The 21,320-nt window shown below is 38.7% G+C and overlaps 2 protein-coding genes across 5 annotated transcripts in view; one reads left to right on the forward strand and one right to left on the reverse strand.

Annotated features, from left to right (window-relative positions):
* Positions 1-6,101, reverse strand: part of CCDC38 (coiled-coil domain containing 38) — a 38,061-nt gene extending 31,960 nt beyond the window's left edge. For 2 of the 4 annotated variants that reach the window (XM_039358151.1, XM_039358154.1), the window contains exons 1-2: positions 5,288-6,101; positions 3,649-3,721 (exon numbers count right to left, since the gene is read on the reverse strand). In XM_039358151.1, coding sequence (XP_039214085.1) covers positions 3,649-3,694 — 46 coding nt within the window. In that variant the 5' untranslated portion in view covers positions 3,695-3,721; positions 5,288-6,101. The remainder of the gene's footprint in view (positions 1-3,648; positions 3,722-5,287) is intronic. The other 2 variants (XM_039358150.1, XM_039358152.1) reach the window with 2 other exon arrangements.
* A 1,185-nt stretch (positions 6,102-7,286) lies between these two features.
* Positions 7,287-20,491, forward strand: AMDHD1 (amidohydrolase domain containing 1). The gene is made up of 9 exons (XM_039358189.1): positions 7,287-7,612; positions 9,002-9,108; positions 10,778-10,842; positions 12,581-12,858; positions 13,507-13,732; positions 16,824-16,948; positions 18,387-18,480; positions 19,276-19,436; positions 20,065-20,491. Exons 1-9 carry the CDS (start codon positions 7,473-7,475, stop codon positions 20,168-20,170), a joined length of 1,302 nt encoding a protein of 433 aa, XP_039214123.1. The 5' UTR covers positions 7,287-7,472; the 3' UTR covers positions 20,171-20,491.
* The last annotated feature ends 829 nt before the right edge of the window (positions 20,492-21,320 follow it).

The raw sequence follows: 21,320 nt of genomic DNA on the forward strand, positions 1-21,320 counted from the left end.
CCTATGAGAGATCCGTACACTTTACAGCTTCTTAACCTACCAATTGAATTCTTTTCTTCCATATATTTAATTATTTCATTAGGGTTTATTTTAGTCTCTATAAATATATACAAAGAACCTACCTACAATCAAAAACCAGATCTGCAAACAACTAGAAACAAACAAGTCATAACTAGTAACCAGGAGGTGTTTGTTAAAAACAGATCACACCAAACCAATTCATCTCATTCTTCAATAAAGTGATTAGACCAGCAAAACGCAGTGGATGTAGTATACTTAGATTTCAGTAAGGCATTTGACAAGGTAGACCATAACCTACTCCTTTGTAAGCTAGGAAAAGGAGGAATAGACAACATCACCACCAGATGGATCTGTAGCTGGCTAACAAACTGTACTCAACGTAGTCCTCAATGGCACTACATCCACATGGAGAGAAGTAAGCAGTGGGATACCACAAGATTCCATCTTAGGCCCAGTACTCTTCAATATCTTCATAAATGACTTAGATGAGGGAATTGAGGGGGAACTCATCAAATTTGCAGATGACACCAAACTGACAGGAGTAGCCCATACCCCAGAAGACAAAATCAGGATCCAAAAAGATCTTGACAAATTTGAACAATGGGCCCTATACAACAAAATGAGTTTCTTTTTTTAAAAAATAATTTTTTATTTTTCCAAACTCTCCCCCATAAATATACCATGATATTTATCAGTTGTTAACATACATTCTTTTTACATTCATATATAAGATACTTTTAATAAAATGAAATAAATACATACACATGACTTTTGGTGTTGCTCGTCCATTTCCCCTTTCACTATATCCACACTCTTTCTTCTCTACCTTCTTTCTCCCTTTCTCCTCTTCCCTACTTCCCTCTTCTTCCTCTCCTCTTCTCTTTCCTTCACCACTCTCCTCCCCTTTCTCCCCACTTCTCTTTTCCTCCAACCTTCCTACTTCCTTCTCCCCTCCTTTACTTTTTTCTTTCTCCTCTCTTTTCTTACCTCTCATCCCTCTTCAGATACAATTCAGGGGCAATGTCTGAGCAACTCCTCTCTCCAAATTTCCCTATCTGTATTATATACAATAAGATTAATTTTCTCTTACATTAATACTTCTATTTATCTAATCTTCTCGATATATACTTCTATAAATATTTATACAACTTCCAGTTATTCAATACTGTGTTGCATGGGTCTCCCTCCTTATCTGCTCCTTCAAAATGAGTTTCAATGTGGAGAAAAGCAAAGTCTTACATTTAGGCAGGAAAAAACAAAGGTACAAATACTTAAAAACAGTAACTATGAGAGGGAATTTGGAGTCCTAGTGGACGATCACTTGACTATGATCTAGCAGCATGCAGCAACAACCAAAAAAGCTAATACGATCCTGGGTTGTATAAACAGAGGCATAGAATCAAGATCACACGAAGTACTAGTACCACTTTATAAAACCCTAGTAAGACCATACCTGGAATACTGCAGCCAGTTTTGGTCACCTTATCACAAAAAAGATGTTGAGAATTTGAAAAAATTCAGAGAAGAGCAACTAAGATGATCAAAGGCCTGGAGACTAAAACATATGAAGAACAGCTACGAGACTTGGGTTTGGCTAGGTTAAAGAAAAGAAGAAATAGGAGAGACATGATAAAAGTGTTCCAGTATCTGAGGGGCTGCCACAAGGCAGAGGGGGGCAGGTTGTTTACCAAAGCACCAGAGGGAAGGATGAGAAACAATGGTTGGAAACTGATCAAAGAGAGAAGCAACCTGGAACTAATGAGAAACTTCCTGACAGTGAGAACAATCAACCAGTGGAACAGCTTACCCCCAGAAATCATGGGCCTGCCATCACTGGAGATTTTTAAGAAGAGACTGGACATTCACCTGTTTGAGATAGTATAGGTTCTCCTGCTTGAGCAGGGAGCTGAACTAGAACAGGGCTTTTCAACTGGTGGTACACGTACCACGTGTGGTACTTTGTTACGTGGCAGGTGTTATGCAACTGCTAGCAAAGTGTAGTGAGGGAGGGGAATGAGCTGAAGCCTGAGGGAAAGGCAGCTGCAGGACTGTCTGAGCTCGGCAGAAGCCCCAGGAGCTGGCAGGGCTCCAGCTGATTGGTGCTTCTGGAAGCAGCTGGGAACTGGAGGTGAATTGAAGAAAAGGGGGAGAGGGAGGAGAGGAGAGGTTATAAAAGGAGGTGGTTTGGGTGGGAAATGGAGGAAAAGACAACAGGGAAAGAGAAGGAGAGGTCAGCAGTCAGGGAGGAAACAGGGACAAAGAAGAAGCAGTAGCTGTTGCTGGAAGAAAAGGTCCCCTGGTTCATTTTCTCCAGCCAGGAGAATGCAATCAGTGCTGATGAAATGAAAAGCCGGCATGTCGGAAAGGAGGTGGGTTTATTTAATTCTGGATCAGCTGTCAGCTTGATTGGGTTACCATAAGGATTTTGTACAGTTTTTACAGCGTTTTGTAATTCAGAGGCTTGGTTTGTGTGGTTTAATCCCTTTAAACAAATGTAATTAGTTTTATCCCCTTATCTCGAGTCTGTCTATGGCTTTTAGAAAGTTTTCTTTGAAGGTAAACAGGCTTAATTTAAGGCTAAAGCTTTTCGTAATTGCCGGAGCCTTTTAGTCTAGGATTGCAACATTGTGACACATGACACACCTGAGGCAGTTTAAAGAGAAAAAAAACCCAGAGTTTATGTGTTTCTTTATTTTGGGAGCCTTTCTTGCTTTGGACTTGATTCCTGTGTCTTTAAAGGTACAGGGAAAGGATTGGGGGGGGGGGTTCATTCTTACTACACTGTGGAAAGAGCTCAGAAGGGAGAGAGGAAGAAGGGCCAACAAGCTAGCTCAGGGGTCTACAAACTTAGCAACTTTAAGACCTGTGGACTTCAATTCCCAGAATTCTTCAACCAGTCATAATGGCTGAGGAATTCTGGGATTTGAAGTCCACAAGTCTTAAAAGTGCCAAGTTTGAATACCCCTGAACTAGCTGGTAGTGGTGCATATTAATAAATATGGATAAATTCATCATACATTTGTCACTGCAAAGGGAAAGGGATTCAGCAAAGGAACAGCCACAGAAGAAATTAAAACTGGTACTTTTTCCCTTTTTTTCTACAGTTTGTAATATTTTATTAGATTATGGAATAAAATACAAAATTACAAAAGCAAATAGTAGGACACAGTGGGGAGGGAAAAGTGGGAGAAAGGGGGGGGAGAAGAGAAAAACAGACTTCCTCTGTTGCAGTAGAAGGAAGCTAACATTAAACCTCAACTTTTTACTTTTCCATATTATAAACTAGCCATTTCTATAACAACAAATAAATCTAATCAGTAAAACCAAAATCCCCCCCCCTTTTTTTAGTCATCAAGTTTTTGACACTTTGCTAAGCACTGGTGGTACTCAAATATTGTCATGTCCTAAAAGTGGTACAATTTGTGAAAAGATTGAAAAGCTCTAGAGTAAAAGACTTCCAAGGTCCCTTCCAGCTATATTCTATTCTATTCTACCAACAATGCATCACTCTTCTCAGATTCCTTCATACTAAATCTCCTGATATGCATTTTCAAGAATTAAGTAGCTTCCCTAATTAGAATTTTATCTTATAATTATTAAGATTACATAATTTTAAAATGTTATTACCATCTAGTTCCACAAAAGGACTACGTGTAACACTTGTTGATGCCATTTTCACACCATAGAATTCTTCTTAGATCTAGCAAATCAGAAAAACACAATACCAAGAAGCACTGAAATCACGTTTTATTCAATTTGCAAGTCAATAATTGAATAATCTGTAATGATACATTTGGTATCCTGAAAATTAAATGGTCCTACATGTGTGTGCAAGTGGGTCACACAATTATACTTTACAACAAGAATTTTTGCATCAAAAATAATTTTTGTTTTCCTTTTTTCTGATGTTTGAATGCTTATTGGTGACTTGCCAATAGTGTATATCAAGCTAAAGTGTATGGTGGTATCAGTGGAGAGAGTTTTGAGAAAAAAATATAAAAGTATGTGGCTCCACCTGTCTTATTGTAGGGAACAACTTCAAGCTTGAATAGATGTCAAAACTAATGTTTATCTGTGCTTTGGAATCTTGTTCTTGTCAACCAGAATTTGGAAGCTAGTATTGGTTGCTCCTAAATTATGAAATATATTAGCTCCAAAGCTACAATTTTAGAATACATTTTGTCTACAACTGTGACTGACCTTTAGAAGAGGTATTACTATGCTTTTAGTGAACATATTCTTTTAAATTATCATCAGTGTTCCAAGGCTGCCTGGACAAGTCCCTGCAATTTTCTTGCAGAGCCAGTTTGGTGTAGTGATTAAGTCATCAGGCTAGAAACTAGGAGAGTGCTAGTTCTAGTCCCACCTTTGGCATGAAGCCAAGTGGGTGATCTTGGGCCAGTCCCTTTCTCTTATCCCTAGGCAATGGCACACTACTTCTGAAAAATCTTGCCAGAAAACTGCAGAGACTAATTTAGAAAGTCTCTGAGAATTGAATACAATTTAATGGAAGGGGGAAAAAACATCTTTACTATGAGTCTAGTTTTAGAGGTAGTCAGTGAGCAACCAAAATCAGAATGGTATTGAACAAAGAGATGTGCTCAAAGCTGCAGCCATTGCAGCATCCACGTGGTCACACAATTGTGATCTGGACACTAGGCAACTAGCTTGCACTCACAATGGCTTCAGTATATTGTGTCATGCGATTGCCATTTGCAACCTTCACTGCCTGCTTCCAACAAACAGAGAGGAAACCATAGGAAGTTGCAAATTTTGATAACATGACATCATACCTAAAAACCACAGGGATTTGCCTAATCCATTAGAACTGGAACTCATAAATCATTGCGGTCATGTGATATTGTGCTTTATGACTGTTTTGCTAAGCAACAGAGTTCCCAGTCCTAATTACTTACCGTCGTTTACTGAAGACTATCTGTAGTTTAAATTTATTCAATACTGTTTAGTGACTTAGCAAAGTGGAAGGATTTACTAAAATGACTAAACATAATTTCATCCAGAAATCCTGCATACACGGAATGTCTTTCTCCAAGACTGATCTGACCCAGTCGATTCCAACACTTCTGGGTGATGTTTTTATACTGCCGTAGGAGGGAGCAACTATGTCGGCCAGACAAGTTAACCTCTGCCTTCCTAACCCCGAAAAGACAGATGGGCACAGCGCAGAGGGTGAGGCGACGTCTGCAGCTGCTCGATCTTCCGGCACCTGCAGAGCTCAAAAGAGCCCGGAGGGACCCCCGCTCACCTTAACCAGCAGAGCTTCCTCGGGCGATGGCAACCAGCAGCCCCAGGCGAACTCCGGCGCAGCTGAGGCACTTGTGCTCTCGGCCTGGTCAGACTGGACTTCCCGCTGGGAAACCGTTGAGCCCGGCTGCTGGGCACGAGGCGAGCATTCCCACGGAACTCTGGTTGGGATTGCGGCCGTTCTCGGGTACCCGCCGGCAGCAAAGCCCTTTGGTGCACGGGCAGGTGGGGATTCTTCGCCCGAGGGACCTCCGCCTGGCTTCGGCCATAGAATGGGAGGGCGCAGGATCTCTCCCTCTCTTCCCCCCTCCCCATCCCCGCCTTCTACTTGGGCCGCGAGGGGTTTAATCGGTTCCTGTGGTCTGGACTGCGGCCGCGGGAGCTGATCAATAAATCTCCGCAGTTTCCGCCCGATCTTGACTCTACCCACAAAACAGGGCGGAACTCCGCAGTTCAGCTGCCTATTCTGGCGGCTTCGTCCCCAATTCTTACCGAGTCTGAATAGGAAAGAGCTCGTGGCTCGTGTTCAACAAGTCCTTCAATTTCTTAAGTGCAAGGACTTGATTTTTTCCTGTAACTGATATTTGAATATGCCTTTATGATTAACCGTAGAGTTTGAGATTCCTTCCTTCCTGTCGGAATATCATAGATAAACTTAGCTGAGGGCTATAGTGTATTATAGATGCAACTAGACCCTTTTATTTCGGTTGCTCTGACAGATTTGTGCTCCGAACAGAAGAGTAAATGTGACTGTTCTTGAGATTCCACAAAACTCGGGCTTTGGGTTTAAAACTGCTACCCTTCATCAAATGTTTGTTCTCATCGAATACACGCTACCCCAGCAGTAAATTCGCTTCATCGGAGCCTAAAGAGGGACCAGGGAGTACCTCAGCTCCATTGAACTCTATGGCAGTTGCTTCCATTGATGCATAAGGTTGAGCTAATAATGCCAAATACACACCTTAGTTTTGAGCGTGCCTTCTAGAAAACAAGGGAGAAGTTGACAATTGAAGTAAAATCGATTAGGAAATCGATTTGGAAATAATGGATATTGCTTTGAGAAAACTATAAAAGACTGTGGCAATTCTACCACAGGGATTGAAGTGCAAGCTTTGTGGTCTGAAATTTATGCTACACCTTACTAAATAAACTTTTAAAGCTTTGTACTAAGAGTTTACCCTCCGATATTTTGGAATTATAAGCAAGCACTTAAAATAAAATCCCATAAGTAAAATCCATCACAAGAGAGAAATTACAACTTTGGTCCTCTAGCAGATGCCACAGAGGTCCTAACCAGCTGTGGTTTGCCATCCAGGCTAAGACCTCAGATTTACCACAGCCCCCTATATTCTCTTTCTGTTCATTCTGACATGAGAAAAGTGTGTATGTATGTGTGTGTGTTCATTTCTTTATTGTTTCTTTTCCAAAAATTGTCCCAGGTGGCACCAATGAGGTACCATTTGCCATTTCAAAACTTCTCAATAGATTGGGATTCACTGGTTTTTTCCTTGGTTGAGAAGGCGTCTTTTGTATCTAGAAAACTTATTTTACCTCTGTGACTGAGTGGGTTAGCTGGTTTATATGGTTGGACATTTATTTCTTGTGTCAACCGTTTCTCATGGCTTTTCCCCCTATTTCTAAACAATTCCAAATCCCACTGTGCAGATTCAGTCCATTATGGCCCCTAAATCACAGTGCATAGTGGCACTAAGCCGATTGTGACTTGCTTTGCGTCTATTTATCAAGTTTTCAGGCAGCCCAGCTTCTAAATGATTCTGGGTAGCCTCACAAAATTAAAAAAAGAACCAAGACAATGTTTGTATCCCAAGTAAAATCCATCCTCTCGCCGTTATCTCAACCCAAAAGTTTCACCACCACCCTTAATCAGAGGGTGGCAAGGCAGGGTAGAGGATGCAGGGGAAGGCTATTCCAGAGGGCAGCCCCGCTCCCCCCCCCCCCGACATCGCAAGGACGCAAGCAAACTGACTGATAACACAGGGTCGTGAGTAAAGCAAGGGCGACGAAGTACTACGTATTAAGCTGGGTTGCGCCTCTTCGTGCTGAATGCCAGCAAATGAATTCGGCCCTTCCTGAGACGTCCACCCTGACCAAGCAAACTTTGCTCCGCGCTCTCTGCCCCTGGGCCGCTGTCCGGCTCCTGTCTTAGCTCTGCGGCGGACGAGGCGATGGCCGGCGGTGAGTACAAATTGCTGCTCGAAGGAGCCCGGCAACTGGTGCTTGTTTGCACCCAAGGCGAGCAGTATCTCTTGGAGGCCGGCATGCAGCAGTTGGCTCTGAGGGAAAACGCCAGCGTGGTGGTCGGCAAGTAAGTGCATCTTAGGAGGGGGAAAGTGTGTGGCTGGCTCTGGGCAGAGAGGCATTCCGACGGCCGCGGCCAGCTCCCCTGGTCTTTCAGCTGAGAGGCGAATGAGAGAAACTGTTGCCTGAAGCATTAAAGCCGGTGGAGTCTCTCTCCCCCCCCCCATTGGCAATAAATCCAGCGATTAAGAACGTTTGGTTATTGCTTTACTTAATTAACTTTCTTGGAACGAAAGTTTAGGATAGAACAAATTCACTTCAGAAGAGAGAGTATGCTTGGCTCAGGATTGAACTGTGCCGTCCTTGGTGCTCTCTGAGCTTGGTCATTTGCTTGCAGACTTTTCATCAATATGTCTTCAAGCAAACAACCAAGCTCAAAGAGCACCAAGAGCTCCATAGGCATGAACGCCACGGCTTGCATTAACCATGGGAGTTTGCCATGAAGCACCTTTTATGAAGCCCAGCTAGCACCAAGAAACCTACATAACACTGCATGCATATACATTTCTACTTTTCTACTATCAATGAGTTCATGAGCCAATCAAGATGTAACCACACATGGAGGAGACTCATTAAAACGAACAAAATATACTTAAATTAATTACCCCACTGATTTTGGTAATTTACTCTTTCCTAATATGGGAGCATATTATTCCTGCTGAAATGGATTGATTGACATCTGTGACTAGCAGTAAAGAGTTTGAGTGCAGGTAGTCCTTGATTTACGACCACAATTGAGTCCAAAATTTCTGTTGTTAAGTGAGCTTTGCCCCATTTTATGACCTTTCCTGCCACAGTTGTGAAGTGAACCACTGCAGTTGATAAGTTAGTAAGGCAGTTGTTAAGTGAATCTGGCTTTCCATTGACTTTGCTTGTCAGAAGGTCGCAAAAGGTGATAACATGACTGTGGTACACAGCAAGGGTCATAAATATGAACCAATTGCCAAGCATCTGAATTTTGATCACACAATCATGGGGATGCTGCAAAGGTCGTAACTGTGAAAAACGGGCATAAGTCACATTTTTCAGTGCCATTGTAATTTTGAATGGTTGCTAAACAAACTGTTGTAAGTCGAGGAATACCTGTATCTCTTATTTTTTCTGAAAAGAAAAAAGAGATGGGAAGTGATTGCAGGGATACAGAGGAGGAGTGCGAGAACATTTTCTAGGCCTTTTGCAAAAATGAGAGAGAGCAATTTCTCCAGACCAGACTCATCTGTAAGCAAGCCCCAATCTAGCCCCCAGTTTATTCTTCTTTCCATACTGGTAGATCACAAGATAGTGCTTAAAACCACATGATGAAGGAGATCTTCAGCACTTGAGAAGAAAGGCTTACATTAGGAAGAGACAGATAATTCCATGAATTTTAACCTCACAAGTTGTGGTTTGTTTTCAGAGATGGGTATATAAAGGCAGTTGGTGATGCAAGGGCCATTCGTGAGCAATTCTCTGGAGCAACTTTTGACAAAATAATTGATTGTTCGGGAAAATGCATTTTACCAGGTTGGTATGGATTAAAAGATTCACTGCACCAAGCAGAAATTTATGTATTTATAGAGGGACAAGCCATGCCTTTATTTTATGCCTTTCTTTTCCCTTGAAATGAAAAGGACCGAGTAAAAGAGACAGAACATTCTGAAAGAAAGATGGTTCTGTCAAATTGAATATGTCTGTTGAGCATTTCAGAACCTTTAATGTATAATATATAATATCAGAACCAGAAGCTTCATCTAGTGCAGAATGTGGCAGCAAGTGTCAGGCCCAGCCCAAGAATGACATAGAACAATTCAACCAAAGTTCAAGTTTTTTTTTTATTTGCTTACATGGTATAGAAGGAATCTTGCCAGACTAAATCTATACTATTCTAATCCTAATGGAAATATTTTGGGAGATTCTAGGGAGTGGTTATTCTAAATCTCTTCCTTAGTCTCCCATCTAGCTGCAGGTTGTGTTGCCTCTTATCTTACCCCTCTTCTTGGAATGTACTCCCTCCTTCCAGGAAAACTGCCCCTTAACTGTAGTCCATTACACCATTTCCCCTTTCATAGACACAATCTATCACATGCTGGTGGTGTTGGTTTTTAAGACATGTGATACCAGTGCTTCAGGAGCGGTAGTGGTTTCTAGTGTTTTTTCAGGTGCAATTCAAGCATTCATGTCTTGGGACTAGGCTACTCTTCTTGTTTTTTCTAGTACATTCTATTATTAATTCTGTTATAATTGCAGCCTTCTCTACCTGATGTTTCCCAGAGATCTTCAGAGGGTACATTTCTCACAATCCCTCAGCTAGTACCACAGTTACAAAACTGTCTGGAAGATCTTAGATCAGGCATTTTATCCCAACTTGACAGAACTGACAGAACTCTGCCTTGAGAGCTCCTTTGTGTTCCTGAAGGTTTTCCTGGTCAAAGAATGAGTAGCACAAAAACAACCTTCAACTGTCTAATATGTATACATTAAGCAAGCAGCATACAATTAAATCAAGAAGCTTCAGAACCGAAATACTAGCAAAGCCTGAAAAAGAATATATAAAAATTGCCCTGAAGAATATAAAGATTTAATATTTCCATCCATGGATAGCTGAATGCATGTTTACAAGAATGATGCCATAGAAAATTTTCAAATAAATAAGAAATTTTAAATGAATGAATGAATGAATGAATGATGGGTCCATTGTCCCACAATCCCACTTCTCAGCAGCTGGAATTCAGATAAAAGTGAAATACAGTATTTAGGTCAGTCATTAATTCTCAGCCCAGTCTATCTCAAAGTATTGTTGTGAAGATAAATTTGGACTGGGAAATAGTATATATACACTACCCTGAGCTTCTGTAGAAAGATGGGATTTAAATCTAGGAAGTAAATGAATAAATCAAATTACAATTATACTCTTCATTAGACTCTGTAGAAGTTGCATGAATATTCTCAAAGACAAGAGATGTTTAATCTCTTTCTAGAGTCTAGACTATTTGCTACAAAGTTACATGCAAACAACAGGTTTCTCTCTATTTCACATTTTCAATTTCTAAACATGCAATGCAAGGCATTTGCTAACTGCATGATTCATTATTAAAGTTTGGTAATACTCTCTCTCTTGTGTACTACCAGTAATGGCTAACTTTGAAAACTCCAGAATTCATATTTACTTTATATTTAATTTATTTCTAATTAGGTTTAGTAGATGCACACACACATCCTGTGTGGGCTGGTGACAGGGTTCATGAATTTGCAATGAAGGTAAGTTACAACATTTAGAAAAGATTTGGGTTTCTTTCTGTTAGACTGTATGTGCCTGAAGTGCTTTTCTGTTTGCTTTGGAAATGCAGAAATATTGTAACCTTGGATGCAGTCACTGAAATGGGACCACACTGACCTCAGGTCCCTGAGATACTGGCAACAACAGAATAATGAATGATTTAACTTATTCATTTTATACGTTTGGTAAAAATGTGGTTCTTGCCTCTGAAAGTTTATTAGTATAAATTCATCAATACTTTTTTCTAATGCTGCATTTGAAAAATGCTGTTTTAACCCACAAATAAAAATTGTTAAAATTTAAAGACATGACCAATGTTGTGCAATAGTTTTGCTGCCAAAAGTAAGTAGACATCAACTCCTTGTTTTTAAGTTTTGGATCACAGGAATAGATATAACAATCCAAGTTCTGCAGGGCATTTAATGCTTTATACATGTATAATCATGTACATGTATATTACTCCAACAGGATTTAAATACCTGTGTGTACCTAAAGCAATGCCTTCAGCTGGAACTGAAAGACAATTGCCATTTTGGTTTAATGATGGGATTTCCTAAGTCAATATTTCAGCTATCCTTTGACATTGTTCCTTTTGGTTGTTCCAAATAATGATATGCAGTTCTCAAATAATATATAGGCAAGTTATAGAATTCCTAACTGCATCTCTATCCAATACCCTGCTTAGCTGGTGCAACTTGTATCTCTTCCATATTACTTGGCCAAGTACCAGCACACTGTCATTAATCCTACAGAAGTTATAATTCTTCAATAATTTTAATTTAGCTCATCTATATCAGATTTTCCTCCCCTGAACATCCTCAGCATGGCTAGAGGGGGCATTCCATCTATCAATACTACTTTTTTTCCTCTGAAATCTGAAACATTGTCTTGGTAAAAGCATTATTAATTTTATTTATTTTTGAAAAAATTTTCAACTGGAAGAGTATATAATTTTAAAAAGTTGTCAGGTTCTGATATATTATCTGTATTAGTTCACAGTTTGATCTTCTGATTTAAGAGGACAGTATGCCAAATACCTCTGCAGATCCCTTAAGTTTTTTCTTACTGTTTGGCTGCAGAGTTGGGGGTTCAACAATGTAAATGTCATATTATCTGCGAGGAAGCTTAATAAATATAATTTATCTCCAAATTTAATTCCTTGAATTTGATTGTTAGTGCACAGTACAATTGCTAAAGCTTCTAAAGCCAAATTAAATGAAAGAACTGATTGAGCAACTTTGTTTAGTGCCTCACAAAATTACAACAAAGTATGTTAATTGCTAAGCCTTATTTGCACAGTTGTACATATATAAATCTGATCAATCATATTAGCAAAATGATCGCAGAATAGGGCTTGAACTTATACATTTTAAGTCTCCTCCGGAAAACTGAATGCTTTAAAAAAGCCAGTGAACATATAGCTGAGTCATATTAACCATACAACCTTCATTGATAACCATACAATACTTGATATTTTCCTAATAGAGATATGGTTCTTTTATTGTCTCAACAATATATTTAAGATGATTGCCAATGTTTTGTATATAATTTATAATCTAAATTAAGAAGTAAAATGGATCTATAAGAGATTATCTCCTGTGGATCTATTCCCAGTTTAGGAATTGAAGTTATTTTAGAACTTTTCCAAGAGAACTTTTCTGGTGTAGTACTCTGATCTTTGTCCCAGGCACATGTTTCATGAATGATTCTGTTTTTAAGTTGGCAGGAGCTTCTTACATGGATATTCATCAAGCTGGAGGAGGAATACATTTCACTGTGGAGAAGACTCAGAAAGCCCAAGAAGATGAACTCTTCAAAAGTTTTAAAATCCGTCTGTTACGGATGCTCCGAGCAGGCACTACTTTGGTTGAATGCAAAAGTGGATATGGTTTAAATCTAGAAACAGAAATTAAAATGCTCAGGGTCATTGAACAGGCTAAAAAGGAATTGGGCATTGGTATTTCTTCTACCTACTGTGGAGCCCATGCAGTACCTAAGTAATTATGTGTTCTTTTGTCTATATCACTTGAGGTAGAGTTGGGCACAGATGATTTTTCAGAATTTTCCACTAAATTTTAGGGCAAACGTATTGAATGGTTGCATTATCTTGATTTTTTAAGTAAAGGAGAAATTATCTGACAATTTCTAAAGTCACAACTGAGCCATGGTGGCGCAGTGGTTAGAATGCAGTATTACAGGCTAACTCTGCCAACTGCCAGCAGTTTGATCCTGAATAGCTCAAGGTTGACTCAGCCTTCCATGCTTCCAAGGTTGGTAAAATGAGGACCCAAATTATTGGGGGCAATATGCTGACTCTGTAAACCGCTCAGAGAATGCTCTAAAGCACTATGGTATGCACTAAGTGCTATTGCTACTACTTGTGAAAGTAGTGTCGCTCTTGAAAAAACACAATGAAAGGAAGGAGTTTTTTCATACTCTCTTTCTGCAGGAAATAATGGAAAGTGGGAAGCCAGAGAGTTGCAGACTGAGGGGGAAATGATTAGACAATGAAAGGCAGGATATTTATAATATCCTCTGGCCACCTTATAATCAAACAGTTCTTACTTCATCTATTGATTTTTAGGCATAAAGGAATGAGGAGCATATGCTGATTTTGCAGATTTGTTTTATTTTCTCTTTAACAGAGGGAAAAATGCTACAGAAGCTGCTGATGACATTATCAACACCCATCTTCCTAAACTGAAGGAACTTGACCTTAATGGTGAAATACATGTGGACAATATAGATGTCTTCTGTGAAAAGGGTGTGTTTGATCTGTGTTCTACCAAAAGAATTCTTCAGGCTGGAAAAGCTATAGGGTTACAAATGAACTTCCATGGGGATGAGCTGCATCCAATGAGAAGTGCTGAGGTATGCCTTACCAAGATGCTTTGCTTTTGATTCTGTTCTGAGATAAGAGCAAAGACAAACATATCATGCTAACGTGCAGGACAACATTTTGGTAATAAGTAACAGAGAAATGTAGCAGCAGCATATGAGGTTAATCTTTTAGAAAGCTGAACCTTCTAACCTTTGCTGATCACTTTTCAAACATTGATTTTGCTTATCTTTTCCTTATGATATAAAATTAAAGGATGAATTCTCCTTTTATCTTTTTCATTGTATTAACAATATACAGTTTAATAGTTGCTCCATCATACTTTGTTCCAAAGATTATCATTACTATTCTGATAATTTATATAATACAATATATTCCAATATAAGCTTCAACTAAACAGTATTTAAAAGGTGATGGTGATATCCCAAACATATTTGATCTATTTAATGAATTAAAGCAAAAAAAATAAAGTTATGGATTATAATTTAATGTCATCTCTTTCTTCTGGTAGTTATTCATGTTTTATTTAGGGAAAAATAACTCTCAAGCAAACATTGAAATGTAAAAAAGAAGCACATTTCATAGTGATCTCTAAAGGCATCTGAAAACTTCTGCATTAATTTCAATCATAATATACCATGGCCCATTTTTAGATATCATGATAAACCGTAGTTTTGAACAATGGGAATTTGACTGCATGCTCCTTTCTCCCCTTCCTTATTTTCATCTGACCAAGAGGAATCCAAATATATTTCTATTTGTAAGTGTTAATGCCTCCTCTGTCAGATAATAAACCCTTTATATGAGAATTTTTTTCTCAACCCCTTCCAGTTTTCCAGGAAAGAGAGGAGGAGCTAGATTTCAGGAGCTGGACTCATTATATTGCATTGCCAGGATCCTCCAATTATTTTCAGGCCAAGGATCCCGCTTAGTTTTGAACTATATGAAAGAAGCCACATTTCATTTCACAAAATAATAGTCCAGGGACAAATTTACAAAATGTTATTTAACTGGGTTAAATTTAATAAGTTTCTATATTTTTATTACTTCCCGTGGTCTCATTTTAAAAAAATCATAATATGCTAACAACTTTTGGAGGAGTTTTGGGAGCTGCTCTGAAACTTTTGGAATATTATAGAGTTCAGTTCCATACTTGTAAAATCATGTTTTCATGTGATATGCAAATGTGACCAGGAAATAACTGAAGCATATTATTGTTATTGTTATATCTTATTTGCATAGCTTTGAAATATGTTTTTCAAACAGCTGGACAAGCAGTTACACACATTCCAGGCAAACCTCTCCTTTCCTTTTGGAAAGGAAATTTGGAAACGTGCAAGGGGGAGGGTGGTCTCAGTGGAAATGCTCTTTGAATCCTAATGATTGTGTCTAGGACAAATACGGCCCATCTGTTAGCAGCCTGGAGCCTTCCATCTGTTTGCATTGGATTTCAACTCTCATGCAAAATATATAAACTGAAGTCCAACATGTTTGGCTGGTACACATCTGATATAGGCTTTATTGCTTTACCACAAAGCTCATTGGGTAATTCTGGGTCAATCCATTTCTGGGGTGAGCTTACCTTACAGACTGTTGTGGGGATGACATATAGAAGCCCTCATGTCTACTGGTATTGAATTCTCAGTAAAAGTTAACATATTAATGCAACAAAACTAAAATCAATCTATGACAGGTTTTCCTCTCCATTAATGACATATTAATTCTTTCATACAGCACAAATATAGTAGTTTATACAGTACTATCTAAAGAAGTTCAGGAGTTTCTAAAAAGAAAATAAGAAGTAAGTCTAGAAACTGGGAGGTCATGAGTTCTAGTCTGGCCTTTGCTACAAAACCAGCTGAGTGACTTGGGCTAGTCACTCTCTTGCAGTCTTAGGAAGGAGTTAATGGCAAACCATTTCTGAAAATCTTGCCCAGACAGTTTCCAGGAGTGAACAGCAAACAGCACTCCTTACTAGCACTGATGATGTTACCTACTTTGGGTAATGAAATGTCTGCAAGAAAACAAGCAAACTCAGAGAGCACCAAGGATCCATCAGTCAACGTTGACTCAAAGGTCAAGGCCAATGGCTCTATCAAATAAGTTTGAAATAATTTCAGCCCAGACAATTTATGTTCTGAACAAAGGATTAAAATGGTACTTGTTACCATTCCACATGACAGTGATACTGTCAGGTCCACTCTTTAGCCCAGACCAAAAAATCTACTCCACAGAAAGGCAAAAGCTACATTTTATTAAATGGATTATACTAACAGAATCTTGCAAGTCTTATGGTGCTTTACTTCCTCTCCCTTTTACACTTGTGGGAATCAGAAAGTTTCTGTCTGAGTCAGCTTCACATTCTTTCTACTTCTTTTGGACTTAAGACATGTTTTTATGTGTGTCACTTTGGTAACAATTCTTGCCTATTTCTATCAAGATCTCTTATTCGCTAGGGATATGGATGGATATGGATATAATATGGATTGGATATGGATATAATATGGATTGGATATAGATATGGACATATTGTTTCAATGCCTTCCCTTGGGATGCCACTATAGGGCATTGCATGCCCAAACAAATAGATATAGGGACAATTTTTTCCCTTGTGCTATTATTCTGTTGAACATCTAATTCTTACAATACTGTCTTATGTCTAAGTATATTTACCCCATGTTGTATGGTTGCAGTATTATTATTATCATTCTTATCTTCTTTATTACCCCCTCTTATTATGATTTTTATTACCCTGTTGCTTTGCATGTACATTGGTAGATTTTGCATCAGAGACAAATTCCTTGTGTATCTAATCATATTTTGGCTAAATAAAGTATATTCTATTCTATTCTATTCTATTCTATTCTATTCTTACATTATTACATTACATTACATTACATTACATTACATTACTTTATATTGGCGGTTAGTAGGTAGCATATTCCACCACATCTGAGGCATCAGACTAGATGAATGGCCTTGGGATAGCTGCAGTATGTGTTCTCTGTTATCTGAGGAGAGTGGTTTTCTGAAGAGAGTGGTGGAGCCAGTCAATGTCAGATGCTTGAATTTTATTTTACATTTCATTGATGCTTCTTTGTCACCTTACATTTGTCACCATAGCTTGGAGCTGAACTGGGAGCACAAGCTATAAGTCATCTAGAAGAAATTAGTGATGAAGGAATTGTTGCCATGGCCCAGGCAAGATGTGCAGCTATCCTATTGCCAACCACTGCTTATATCCTGAGGTAAATGAAATGCTATAATCTGGATATTAAGGTTATATATTAGGCCAGTGATGGCAAACCTTTGAGAGACCAAGTGCCCCAAAACCGCCCCACCCCCACTCTGCTCCCCACTCTGCCCGTGGGGCCACCCACTGCCTCCATGGCCCACTGCAGCAGATTACCCAGGCAGCCCAGCAGCACCATGGTGGCTGTGCCCTCTGCCCACGCCCCGCAGCATCATCTGTGTGCGATGGGGTGCAAAGGCGGAGTCTTGTTCCTGCTGCCCGGCTGCCATGTCCTTGGCTGCGCTGCTCCACATGGGCCACGCCCAGGGGCAACTCTCCACCGAGGGAGCTGCTCGTAAGGAGGGGGCTGCGGGGGGAGGTGGGGCTGGGGCTGAGTGCCGCCTCTGGCACGCGTGCCATAGGTTCGCCACCACTGTATTAGGCTACATATAAATATTTTATATTGGGGAAGTCTGTATAAGGAGTATCTCTCAGGGAACTCACTGGGCCTTACAAATGAGTTGTAAGAATTATGCTACATAGCTTCGTTTTCAACTTTAATATTGATTTTGCACCACTTGAAAAAGAGTAATATTACTTAAAACAAAGCCTATTTTAGAATATATTTATTTTTTAATTAATTTATTTAAAATATTTGTATGGCCACCCATATTAAAGCACAACTCTAGAGAGCTCACAATAACAATAAAACTATTGACATATGAAACGAGGATTCATTATTTTTACAATGTCAACAAACTCAGTATTCAGTAAGGATGAGTTAGCAGGTCTGTATTATCTAAGTTTTCTAAAACATCCTTACTCTTATTCTGGTATTTCAGGACTTTGAAATTTTTGATATACTGGTCAAGGCTGAAATAGTTGGTTAGTAAAGTTAACTATTTGTCCCATGTGAACAAGAATGTCCATGTGAATGGAGTATTCACACAAAGAGGACCCAAGATTGAGGGGAATTCCATGCTTACTACAGTATAAAGTACTGTCTGATGGTCATATAGAGATGATGGAGATAAGAATTCCATTGTTTCCATTGACAGTTTCAACTAAGCTCTGCTGAATTGTTCTTCATAGCACCTAGATGTGTGTATGTGTGTGTGTGTACTTATTTCTGACAGTTTTAATAGTTCGAATTGGAATTCATACTCATGTGAGACTTAAATGAGTATTACTTCCAAGCATCCATGCACGGGATTTAATTATAAATCATTTTTTAATTTTCTAGTTCTGAAGTTTCTAATTAAAACTTTGCCAGGTTTAAAAGACTTGGTAATGTAACCTTACCATCCTGAACATTTATCATCCCATTGCAGAAAGAAATAAGCTTTTTTCCTTTGTCATTTTAGAACATTTCAAATTATACTGTATATGGCAAATGAGCTAATGCATTTTATTTTGTTTTTCCATTTTGTTTTACTTTTTTCTTTTTTTTTTAGATTGAAACAGCCTCAAGCTAGAAAAATGTTGAAAGAGGGAATGATTGTGGCTCTTGGCAGTGATTTTAATCCAAATGCTTACTGTTGTTCTATGGTAATGCTGCTATACTGGTGGTTATTGGAATCATAATGATTGTTCATTCACTGTTTCTTTTCTTCTTATAATCTCAGAATGTAGATATAAAATATTTTGTTTCATTTTTCTTATATTGGTGATCTATGAATTTAATTATGAACCGAATGGTGGGGTTTTATATGCTGATAGTATGAAGTAACCTCATGCAGAAAGCAGTTTTCTACAAGTTTTTCCAGAAGAAAATTTCTTTTGAACACTTGAAATCCATGCAGATAGACTTGAGTTTCTCAAGTGTAATTCATGGGTCATGTAGAGATTATTATTCTCTCTTTTGTAGTCTCTGGATCTCCCAACATTACATTGCCAAAGTGTGGTTTCAAACCATTATGTAATAACAATGCAATTTTGGAAAACTGCCCATCCACAAAACATAAACAATTCCCAACCATCCATCTCCCACCCCCACTTCACCCCAAAATGATAAGAAATGACTGAAAAATGTCATTCTTGCCCCCTCTGCTGACATCATTCCTGGTCAGGCTCCTGAGGCACTGAGCTACAAAAAAGATAATTAATAAAACAGAACGGGATTGCCTTTACCCTTTTGTTTCTTCCAACCCACCCCATTGTATGAATCAGAATGCCTAATTCCATAAAATATACTTTAAAAAGCCTGACATTGCTTATGGTTTGAATCATGTCATAGTTTGGAATTCATATCAAACTGAGCTTGGAGACTTTCAAAAGTGACTGCTGTAACTGTTGATCTATTGTTTAGTAAATTCTGACAGCACTTTTGTTTTTTTTCATTAGCTGATGGTCATGCATTTAGCTTGTGTAAACATGAAGATGTCCATGAAAGAAGCCTTAGCTGCTGCTACCATTAATGCTGCTTATGCTCTTGGGAGATCTCACACTCAGGGGTCTATTGAAAAAGGCAAACAAGGAGATTTTATTATCATTAACTCTTCAAGGTAAGAGTGTAAAGTCTTCACTAATGTTGACATTATTAGAAATTAGTTAGATTGTGCTACCTGGGAAAGTATTATAAATAATAATGCTATTACTAATAATAAAAGTTGAAATTTCATTTGAGTCACGCTTGGTTCATAGTGATTTCCTAGATATTCATGCCTTCTTTTAAATAGGAAGGCACTTAACCATACCATCCTGTGCTTGTTTATCTGTTTTGATCATATAGACTATCTAGTACAGTGGTTCTCAACCTGTGGGTCGGGACCCCATTTGGGGTCGAACGACCATTTCACGGGGGTCGCCAAACAATGCAGTCCGCCATTTCCCCCCCCTTTTCCTTAGCTGTGCTACTCCCTTTTATACTATTGGCTTTTGAAAGCCAATAGAATAGACTCTCTTGAATAGAGTCTAATTCTATTGGCTTTCAAAAGCCAATAGGAATTGTCCAGGCTGTCTCTGCCCTTCTGAGCCCGCCAAAAGTCCCATTCTGCAAACGGTGCTGCACCAGTTGAGTAGTCCTTGACTTATGACCAGTTGGGGGTCACGGCATTAAAAAGGTTGAGAACCACTGATCTAGTATTTCTTATTCTGTTCTCTGCATAAAATATAACTATCTACTTCTTTCAGGTGGGAACATTTAATCTATCAATTTGGTGGCCATCAAGAACTGATTGAATATGTAATTATTAAAGGAAACATAGTTTACAAAAATGACAGCATTCTGCAATACTAGGTATATTCTACAAGAATAAATACCACAGTTGCCAGATCTCCAAAGCGCACACAGAACAGTGATTAGTAAGATCTCACAATTATGTAAAACCTGAATATTATGCTTGTTTACCATACACAAGTCCAGGATTTAATTGATTTTCATTCCTATTTTTAATAAAAAATAATGGCTGATTTCATTTTTAGCATGAAATCATTTCTCAGCAAATTATGAAATAAATATGTATAGGTCTTAAATCTCCTCAGTTTCTTTTAATTCCAGTTCATCGGTATGATTTGTCATTAGAGTCAGAATACAATAAAGAAGATTCAAATAACTGCACATTTGCTATCTTGTCTTCATGAAGTTGATTTGTATTTCTTGTGAATAGCACAACTCATTATTTAATGGGGGGACACCGAAGAGCAGTTTATAATGTAGCATTGAAGGGTTATATACACACATGTGGAAATCTTGTTTTATGTTTGGTTTCTTTTTGTGGTAATCCATAGGAATCCAATTTCATAGCAAATGAATGTTCTGAGATATGGGGTCATTCGTAACTGGTAATTTAATCCAGTTGGTAAGTGAACCCAGAAGTTTGAATGATTGACCACAGAGGTTTTTCTGTTTGGACTAGAACATTGTCTTGGTTTGGCCTCATATTTTCTGATTTCTACCACAACCCCCAACTTTGCTTCATATTCCTGGTTTCCAGGTTCACGCAGTAGCTGAACATCCACATAGCTAGTTAAATATGATTTATTCCAGTCCATAAGGTGACACAATCTAAGACAGCATACATTGTTTTGTCTATGTAGCCAGTCTACACCTTAGTCATGAGGCCAACATGTGATACTGTCCTACCCACCTTATTGTGGGTCAGTTTAAGGTGCAGCAATTAACTGATTTCCCAATCAGCAATTAACACAACCAACTCTTACTTTTCACTGTGTATGCTAAGACTGAGTGAGGAGGCAGGATGGACAGATAACTAGCACAGTAGCTTCAGCCACCTATCAGATATATTATGCTTTGCTTTAGAAACCTCTGGAGTAATAATCTCTGTCAACACCACTAGAGAACGTGATAAGCTAGAACCTGTAGCAGCACCAACGAACTACAGAAAGTGCTTAAGTTCAGGACACTCAATTAGTGTTACTGCTGCTAC

Source organism: Crotalus tigris, unplaced genomic scaffold (genome assembly GCF_016545835.1).
Source record: "Crotalus tigris isolate CLP2741 ecotype Arizona unplaced genomic scaffold, ASM1654583v1 scf7180000019004.2909048, whole genome shotgun sequence".
NCBI classification, from domain to species: domain Eukaryota; kingdom Metazoa; phylum Chordata; class Lepidosauria; order Squamata; family Viperidae; genus Crotalus; species Crotalus tigris.

Bases quoted from the DNA above. Each gene is read 5' to 3' on its own strand.
- AMDHD1 (XM_039358189.1), top strand. From the start codon at position 7,473: ATGGCCGGCGGTGAGTACAAATTGCTGCTCGAAGGAGCCCGGCAACTG. The intron at 7,613-9,001 runs GTAAGTGCATCT...GTTTGTTTTCAG, and splicing joins GCCAGCGTGGTGGTCGGCAA to AGATGGGTATATAAAGGCAG. The intron at 12,859-13,506 runs GTAATTATGTGT...TCTCTTTAACAG, and splicing joins GGAGCCCATGCAGTACCTAA to AGGGAAAAATGCTACAGAAG.